This window comes from Pollachius pollachius (genome assembly GCF_949987615.1).
Source record: "Pollachius pollachius genome assembly, chromosome: 11".
Classification (NCBI taxonomy): Eukaryota; Metazoa; Chordata; class Actinopteri; order Gadiformes; family Gadidae; genus Pollachius; species Pollachius pollachius.
Window position 1 is genome coordinate 7,605,219 of NC_136944.1, and position 9,868 is coordinate 7,615,086.

General features: G+C 46.1%; 1 protein-coding gene across 1 annotated transcript; it reads right to left on the reverse strand.

Moving 5' to 3' along the window:
• Positions 1-100: 100 nt before the first annotated feature.
• On the reverse strand, positions 101-7,333 carry snrnp70 (small nuclear ribonucleoprotein 70 (U1)). The gene is made up of 9 exons (XM_079746131.1): positions 7,160-7,333; positions 6,556-6,709; positions 6,353-6,470; positions 6,192-6,256; positions 6,046-6,108; positions 5,841-5,922; positions 2,168-2,269; positions 1,760-1,862; positions 101-1,651 (listed from the first exon to the last, which is right to left on the reverse strand). The coding sequence occupies exons 2-9, from the start codon at positions 6,700-6,702 to the stop codon at positions 721-723; spliced, it is 1,611 nt and encodes a 536-aa protein (XP_079602257.1). The 5' UTR covers positions 6,703-6,709; positions 7,160-7,333; the 3' UTR covers positions 101-720.
• Between the last annotated feature and the right edge of the window lie 2,535 nt (positions 7,334-9,868).

Genomic DNA, 9,868 nt, shown 5'->3' on the forward strand with positions numbered 1-9,868 from the left:
GTGATTCTAATTAGCCCGACAGCTCACATTGTGCGTGCCATAGTCTTATGCCTCAGGCTTAACAAAATGATGCAACACAAAACCAAAGAGTCGACAAACATTAGATAAAAAACGTTTATTTTCGAATAAAGAAAATTAACACAATTCCTTTGAGGAGGACGAATTCCTCGATTTAGTCTTATAAAAAGAAACAGTGAAACTCACTCATGACCATGCAGTTCTACATTTGGTGAGGTTATGTACAATTTGCAATTATGAAGCATTGGGGTCAAATCGATATAGTTCATCAAATGGGAGTTCTCCAGCATCAGATACTAATTAAATTAAGGCAATACCATACAAGGAAGGAACATGATGGCATCGTCGTTCCATAATTATCAATATATAATTTTGTCAATTTGTCAATGGGCCGCAACCTTAGTTTAACTAACCCCTTATCTTAAGAGAAACAAAGGAAAAACGCACGTAGAAAATTTGGTTACAAATATTTTTTGGACACCGTTTCAACATTGCCGCTATTTGGTCGATGTGCCACTGCTTCGGGGTTCAAATCCCAATCTATAGAAGAACCAAATGACGAACACAGGCCTGAAGAAGGGCATAAAGTACTTACGAATTACACTTCCCACTGGCTAGGCTGGGGGTTGTAGTTTAGTACAGTAGCAATCACACACAACTGAGAATTGCATATGACAGTAATCAAAGACAACGGTGACCATCTCAGTACTCCTCCCCTTGTGGCTCCATCTTGTAGCCGTTCTCATTGGAGCCGTAGCCTTCGCCAGATTGCATCGACTCGCGGTCCATCCCGTCCTGACTGTACTCCTCCATGGGCGGGGGGGCCTCCCCCTCCTCCGCGCCGTTGCCCACCTCCTCCTGGGGGCCCATTTCATCCCGGGACAGCATGGAGGAGTGCCTGTCTTCCCGGCGCTCCGCCCCACCCCTCTCCCTGTCGCCCCGGTCCCTCTTGTGCTCCCTGTCTCTATCCCGGTCGCCCCTGCGCCTCTCGCGGTCCCTGTCGCGGTCGCCCTTGTCCCTGTGGCTGCGCCGGCGGTCTCTCTCGCGGTCTCCCCTGTCCCTATCCCTGCTGCGCTCCTCGGGCCCCTCCCCGCCGTCCTCGCCCTCCTCCGGCGCCCTCTCGGCCCCTTCCTCGGCCGCGCCCTCCCCTACGCCCACGCCCGCCTCCTCACCGTCTGCCCCCTTGCCCCGGTCCCCGCCCCTTTCCCGCTTGCGATCGCGACTGCGGCTACGCCTCTTCCTTTCCCTGTCCCGACTCCTCTCCCGGCTGTTGCTCTCCCCGCCCCCGCCTGCCCCGCCTGCCGCCCTCTCCCTCTCCCGCTCCCTGTCTCTGCGCCGGTTCCCGCCCCCGCCGACGTCCTCCCCGGGCCCCGCGGCCCCGGGCACCGCCATCCCCGGAGCTCTGTCACGGGAGCGGGAGCGACGGCGCCTCTCTCTGGAGCGGGACCTGCGGCGCTCGCCGCGCTCCTTGTCCCGCTCTCCGCCGCCGCCTCCTCCTCCTCCTCCTCGCTCGCCGCCACCCCGCTCTCCTCCTCCTCCGCCGCGCTCGGCGCGCTCCCCCCCTCGCTCACCACGCTCCCGGCTCCGCTCCGGCCGCTCGCTGCGGTCCCGTTCTCCTCGCTCGGGGCGTTCCCTGAAGGAGGAAGAGGGGGCGGGGTCAGGAACGGCACAGGACCGACTCATTAAGAAGGTAGGCGTGTGTTTGTCCTCAGACGCCGGGTGGTAAGTGGGGGTCACTCACCCTCCTCCGATGGGGCGCTCGTCGTAGCGCGACGCGTCGTCTCTGCCAGAGTGTTTGATGTTGACGTCAGCGCCCCCTCTCCTGGTGCCTCCCAGACCACCACCTTTAAACGGTTCACACATTTCAATTGTCAATGCTCTGGTACGGCGCAGGTTTGAATTTGTTCTCAAATGGAGTTCTGGGCAATCTACGATAGTATGCGAATTCTCCAGCATTCCGGTTATGTGATCTGCATATTCTCCCCACTGGATTTAATCCATTTCCAATTTAGTATAAAGAAACTCAATAGAAACCATTGCTATATTTCCAATCCTAAAGGTGCAGCCAAACACTGGTTCAAAGTCTCCAGAGCTCCTGTGGAAAGGGTAACCAATAACACGCCTCGTAGTGGGAGAGGCAGCGGCTTACCAAGTCTGCGCGGCTGCCACCCCTTCACCGTTCGCCCCCGCTCGACGTCCACGAGCACCCTGCGCCCGTCAATCTTCTTCCCGTCGGCGTGCTTGTAGGCGGCTGGAGGGAGGGGGGGGGGGGGGGGGATAGAGGACGAAGGGGGGAGAGCGGGAGTGAGTCAGGAGTGACACTGGTGCGAGCATGGGTTAAGGAAAGGAGTGCAGGTTATACTGACCAGGAGCAGGACAGGCCGAGATGGCTGCTCTCTGGGGTTAAAGCCGAGGGAAGAGGGAGCAGAACTCCATCCGCCACACCACAGCAGTGTCCACAACATTGTTTTAACCGGCGTTTGGTCATTGCCGCGCTCCTACCCTAAGTCGATTTGCCTTTGGAGGGTATAGCCTGTTCACACCTGGCATTAAAAACCAATCTTGTGGTAGAGGAGACGATCAGGCTGGTAGAAAGACACTTTCTAACCACGTCGATCCTAACTCAAATTGATGGCTGGAAACTCATTTTATTGCGAGGTGTGAATGATCCTCTGCCGAGAATACCGTTTGAGAAACCCTGTCCAGTCTACTATGTCTAAAATCTGAGGTTAAACATTGGCATGCCCGTCATGACAAATAATCAGATCCCTAACTTTGTGTTTAAAGTTAAGATCCAAGTTTTATGGGGAAATTTATGCAAAACTAAAATTGAAATAAACATACTACTGACACAATTGAGTCAAGCTTTTATTCCAAACTTTCTCCTATCACATGATTGATTAACTAACGTCAGTCTTATGTACTAACCTGCTGATGGTTGATATACAAGGTCCCCGATGTGAAAGGTGTGTATTCGTGTCTGATACATTTTGAATGCATGCCACATCAGCAGTTGTTTAACTTGAGGTATTTTGATTCTATTTTTTAAAATTGTCAATTTAAGCCACAAAAACCTTAGTTATTTTGATCTACAGCAATGCATTTCAGTATGAAAATATATTGTCACAAGCCACTTACCACCACCACCAAGCAGTTATCTACATTCTGCAGTTCTTTGTATTTTGCGGATTCACAGACAGGTGCACGCGGCACGCAAACCCCCAGCCCAAACGATACTCTTACCACTCTGCAAACCCTTCCGACCCGAAAGCAAATGAGAGCTTGAGCAACAGGTATTGGAGAAAGTATGAGGAAGTCAGCTGCCTTACCAACCCATCGGTTAAAAAGTCCAAAAAGAAAAATACATCGACAAGTGATGCTGCAACCGTTTGCTCCTTACTCACAGCCATCCCAAAACACACCACCGTATCTTACAGTCTTGGGATGAAGGCCTGATATCCAGACGGCTCCTACACTGGTCTGTTGGGTCGGACGATCCCCTTGGGCGGGGCTTTTTGAGAGCCAAATATCCCGAGTCGAGTAAGAAACCGAAACCACCGTCCTCACGGGCCTTACCAGAGCCCCGTACCCACAGTGAGGGCCTTACCGGTACCCCCCCCCCCCCCCCCCCCCGGGAGCCTGCAACTAGAGGGCCTTACCGGTACCCCCCACCAAGTGGCTCTGCACACACAGATACAGTCCAACTGCTAGCCAAATGACATGGGGGCCTTACCACAACCCCTCTACTTATACTGAATTTAACTGGCAGCAGTCCAATCTAGCCAAGAAAGGGTCTTACCAAAACCCTGTCAACCACACAGACGCCATGTTGGGGAGAAGCTAAACAACCAAACTAGGAGGTGCCTTTTTTTTTTTGATGGGACATGACATATTGGTGTAACATGCTCAGGGGCTAACTTTGCTTTGGATAGAGGGAACTTATTCTATAAAGTTTAATGGCATGTATATGCTTAACTTCATGACTCATTAACTCGCCCATGATGTTTAATAAGCGTATATCAATAGGGGTGTGAGACTGCCTAGTCTAATCTGATGCAGATAAAGTGAGATTACGGCTGTACTGTTCTTCTGTCCTATGCCTGTATGTTGTGTTGGATGCAACACTATACGAGGAGACAATGTCGTATTTACCAAGAAGGTCCCCTCATTAGCCTATTCTATTAAAGCCAGCTCCCAATCAGATGCAAGTAACGTTTGGCAGTGCCTGAGGTCTCCAAGTCTTGCATAAAATACTGCTCTACAATCGTCATGCGATTTTTTTTGTCCACATATTTCTATAGCAGTGTTAGCCACAGTTGGATCAATACAGGTCCATAGTCTATCCTAGGTGAAAACCCTACAGATACAGGACTAATACTCGAGAGCCGCAGACGCTAAGGAAAGGATCCCTATACCCATCAAGAAGGCACAAGTTCAGTACCTAGGGGCCATCAAATAGATAAGTTGAGCATGGAGCATCTGTGCCCTGCTGTAAGGGTAAGAACTCGAACAAGTAAAACTATCTTACGATGCCAGTTTGGTTTTTGGCAGGCATTAACTTGAGGTGGCTTTAACACAAAAGGGCAAAATCATCGGGCACCCGTCCGTACAATAATGGCCAGGGGTGTGTTGAATGGTGAAAGCTGTTGTAGGCATCGCCTGAAAACAAGGACCCGCTGCCGAGTGTTAAAGAAAAGGTGCTTTCACCATGGAACACACCTCCTTTACGCCAAGTAAGATGGAGGGTGGAAAGAAATCTTACCCATCATACAAACCCATTATACCAACCATATACTGAGCTGTGGTAGTAGGGTGTAGATGTATCATAACCATCATCATCTGCAAGCCAGCTCTGGCCAATAGCCATCACAGATTGGCGGCTGCAGTGGCAATGAGAACAACACACAGTTAATACACTGCACGAGTCCCACATTCCCCTTCCAAGTCAACCCCCTACTGAGATCATTAACCAAAAGGGTATGACAACACTGGTCCTGAAGAGCCTAGTTGCCCACAACTATTAAATATCCAACAGAATCAGTATTTCATTGATGAGAACCGTTGGGGATGGCTGGCACATTGTGTCAATTTACATACACTTTGGCCTACTGTTGCCTCAGGAGACAAGACAGGGTAGTGATGTATTGATAGAAAAGAGAACTAAGCTCCACATGACCAGGGTTGAAACCACTGCTAAAGATTATAAAAACACGAAATGGGTAAGTTATAAATCAGACAACTTGTGCCAACGCCATTCTTCAAAACACAATTTTTATGCTTGCCGACCAATTTGACCTTGGGCTTACCATTGGGATTCCCACCAGGAGACCTGCTCTTCCAGAGCTACCACGCATAGCATTTCAAAAGAACCCTTTGACAGGCAAGGATGTTCAGGTCTACAGAAACTCAGGTCGGAAACATTCCGAAGTCATTAAGCGCTGACTGAAATGACCACAAAAGGTGGGACTATTTCAGCGCATTGCCCCCTCCAAAATCACACGGCTATTAGTCAGCTCAAAAAAACACACCAGACAAGTCACAAGCCAATCGAATTTGAGCAACTCTAAATGTACTTTAACTAATTGTATTAGGTGCTTTCAAGAACATCATGTTTACGTTAGATCTAATGGTTTACACTTGCAAAGGGCAAGCAAACAACAAATAATAGATCCTGCTTCAAAATGTGAAGCTGATGAAAAGACAAAGGGTATCTATAAGCAAAAATGCTGTGCATGTGTGTATATAATCGGATTGGATGCTGTAGGTCCATGTCTTGCTCATGTGTTGTGGTTTGAGAATTAGTGATGGCAGAGGGTACTCACAGTGCATGTCCCGCTCGTGTTCGTATTCAATGAAAGCATAACCTCTGGGCTTGCCCGTCCTCTTGTTATAGACTATGTAGATCTGAAGGAAAAAAAACACAAATAAACAAACAACTACAGATTACACTACATGGAAGAGAATACAGAAGAATCACTGGCACGGTCAAGAATGTCAAGGAAGCACTGAACAAAAGTCGCATCTTACCCGTTTAATAGGCCCATAAACTTCAAATTCACGTCGTAGCTTAGACTCTGTGGTATCGTAGTTCTGGAAGGGGAACATAAAGATTAAATCTCTGTCATGGATACTTTGCACAGACATTTCTAAGTGACCGGTACAAACACACTTACCACTCGTGCAACAAACAATGTCTTGAATGCATCCCCCTGCGCATTTGGATCATTGTGTGGATCCCCTAAAGAGATGGGTGAATAAGAACAAACGTTACAAATGTTCAACTGAATGAAAGTGTCTCCAGCAAGATCATTAAACATTCACCATGCAAACTTACAAAGCTTGAGTTCGGTCTCCACAACTGTTTGTCTTCGTTCAATCTTCTCTCGTCTCTTCCTCTCCAATCGCTCATCACGAGTTTCTGCTCTTGTTGGTGGAGGTGCATCTCTGGGATCCTATTCACAAATTAATAACCTAACATTAACATCGGGGACAATATTCTATCCGATGATAACTATCCAACCATAAACGTATCCGTACCTCGAAGTGCCTTATAAATGGTGCTATGCCGCTGTAGGGTTGGTTGTGGTGTTTCTCATGGGGGAGTTTCTCAAGCTGGGCCAGAAAAGGAATAGGATCCCGCGGGGCAAAGAGTGCCAGCAGGTTCGGGGGTAAAAACTGCGTCATCTTTTACCTAAGAAACATCCGAACACAACATGTGCGACGTTAGATTATGGTACAACGTTATGTTTTACTGTGGAAGTCTTTCTAGCTGACTAATTTTGGTACTCTCCAAACTGCAATGATCAATGTAAAACCGAGGGCCCAAACCAAAACCTTAATACGTCCCACTTCCTAACGTAAATCACTCACTGGACACACTCTCACAATACTAGCTCATTCGCGTAAGGCTATGATAATGTTAACTAGAAGGTAAACATGTTTTGATTATGTATTTATATTTCCTAAACATGATCTAGTTAAAAAATATGATTATGCATTTCCCAAAACAACGAATATATATAGGTTATGACATTAAGAGCTACATTGTGTCCTCGACGATCACTAGCTAGCCGGCTAACACTACATTAGCGTAGCTGGCTAGCTCAAAGGGCCGCACATGACGGGAATAGCCAATTCTCACCTCAAACCATCCAGTTTCCTCCACCAGAATCGGGTATGGATCTTAATAAAGTAGTTCAGCTCCTCTTATTTTGCGTAAAGTTGTATCAATTCGAATGAATTTACGGGAGCCGCACAGCCATTTAATCCTAGTGGGGTAGCGTGGTAAATGTGTTCAATTCCGCTTGTTCTTCGATTAAAATGGCGCGATGCCGTGAAGTCAATGTTCCTGACGTAAAAACATTCGGACATGGCCCCGCCCCTCCGGACGGCAGATTACACTGCCGCCGTATTTAACACTTGTGGTTATTCATATGCTTATGTATTTATGACATGACATAAGTAGTCGAGTATAAGGTTTAATATCAATGATGTGTCGTTTACAAAAGAAACCACAAAATATAAACGCAACGAATCCTGAATAATAAATTATAATAAAGACACATTCAATGAATGTAATTAGAAAAAGTATTACAATGTAAAACCAAGTATAAAACCAATAATGGAAAAACTGAAAAAGGAGGAAGCGTTTTTTAAAGCAAAGCTACAAGATAATATAAGAAAGAAAGAAAAAGTCCATTCAATTTACAGGAAGGAAATTAGTCTTCGGCAATCTGGTAACCCAGTAAATACGTAGAAAAAAAAAAAAACAGCCAGACAGACAACTCCACAATTGAAAACAGACAGTACACAATATCATATAGACAGATCTTGTACACAGTGAAGATGACCTATGATACATTAATTACATTAATTACAGCAGCAGCAGCAGCAACAGATGGAATGCTGAGTGAAGGAGTGGGGCGGGATTGCTACAGAACTGGGTGGATGTTTTGATGATGGATCTTGCATAGGTTCTGGAGTAGTAATTGTTTGTCTCTAGTGATCTTGCTCTGATACCAGGAGACAGGGTTTAGCGATGAGAACACTCTCAGTGGGACCTGTAAATAGACCCTGGTCATGGTGTGTTCGCTGGCATTGAAGCTCCTCAGTTTCTTGAGGAGACAGAGCCGCTGCCAGGTATTTAAAGTTAGTGATCTGTTCCACTTCCTGCCACTTCATGACAGCTGGCATGAAGAAAGGCCCTATGCTGCCTGCTCCTGTCCTACCTCCCAGACACAGCTCCTTAGTCTGACTGACCTTGAAGTCAAGGGAGCTGTAAACTAGGTGGCTAGTTGGGCGATGTGTCACACACTCAAGGAACTTGGTTTAGGGGATAGTTAAGGTGTGTGCAGGTCAGGGTTATTATCGGTAAACTGGTCACTGAGGAATAAGTCCCATTCAGTGGCCTCCTAACAACCGCTCAGCTCTTCAGCTGAGTTATTAGAGCGTACTTTGGCAAAAGATGGATGATGTTATGATACATTTTTTAATACATTTTTCATTAGACAGGTCACATATGGCTCCAAATAGGGCATGTGGGTTGACAGTATTTATTTGTTAAAGTTTTGGGTTTTGTTTAAAATGTGGTTAGTGCTTATATTCAAGGCTAGATTTGTTCGCCCAGGGGCCCCTTGGCAATGAAGCTTACATCCCCTTGCTTATATGATCTTTAACAGAGTAGTCTATGCCATTGTATCACTGCAACTCCAAACAGACTGTCAGCTAGAGAAAACAGGAGTAAAATCCCAGGTCTCCACCAACCAGTTTGTGAACGTTCCACTCTCATCTTAATGCGGTGTGGTGCTAGGGTTCTTACCCCTGATAGGAAGTATGTCACTGGCCGAGGGACCGTGCATCCCTTCAGCTCAGGTGGAGCTACATTAGCACTCTTGATTTCACCCCAGTAAATAAAAAATAGACACGTGTATTGTTTAATCATCATTTTAGTATTGGAGGTTTATCATCAAGGTTTTGTCAAGTAACACATGGCTCATCTTTTAAAATCAAACATCCTTTTCCTTCTATAATTAGACAATGTACAATTATGTTGTTGTCATGCTAGGTCATTGTTTGTAAGCTTGAGCCAAACATGCTGTTTTTCATACCTTTGTATTCTTTTTTTTATTGAAATGCACATTCGATACAGTAAAATCAAAATCCCATGGATCGCCTCAATTATATCTACTTGACTCAAGATATCACATTTCAACCTAATGCAGCATTGTCATTGCCAGCATTATTCTATTTTTATCCTGTGTTTTTCCACTGCTGCTGGGCTGTTGCAACAAACAAATTTCACCTACGGGGGAATAATAAAGTTGTATCTAATCTAATTTCAAATTCCTGATAATTATATTCCTGATATCCACTTTTCCCTTGGAAATAATACGCTCCTTGGCTGTTGTTGTAAATGATACAAAACCAAAATCACAGTTGGTAACAACACTCCTCACCTATGTATCCAAACAGAAAACAGTTCTACGTGTTGTATGTCTATGGAGGCCTGTACAGAGGTGTACATTCCTTACCTATCCCAAGACCACAAGGTGGCAACAAAGAAATGACAAAGGATCAGGCTTACAGGAACACACCACACACTGTTCACAATAGACACAAGTAGGGGGAGGGAAAACCAATGGACGATATTTTATATAATATCTATAAAACGACAAATAATCGAACAATCCCGTTAAAGCTCTTAGTAAATGCATGAGCATGGTTATCGTTAGCAGACCGAAAGGAGCACACAAGCAAGGGAGACTAGGAAACTGTTTATAAATGGTTGTGGCAGGCCTACCATTGCTGGAATATAATGAGGTGGATGAGCTGATTGGTGGAACCGGAGGAG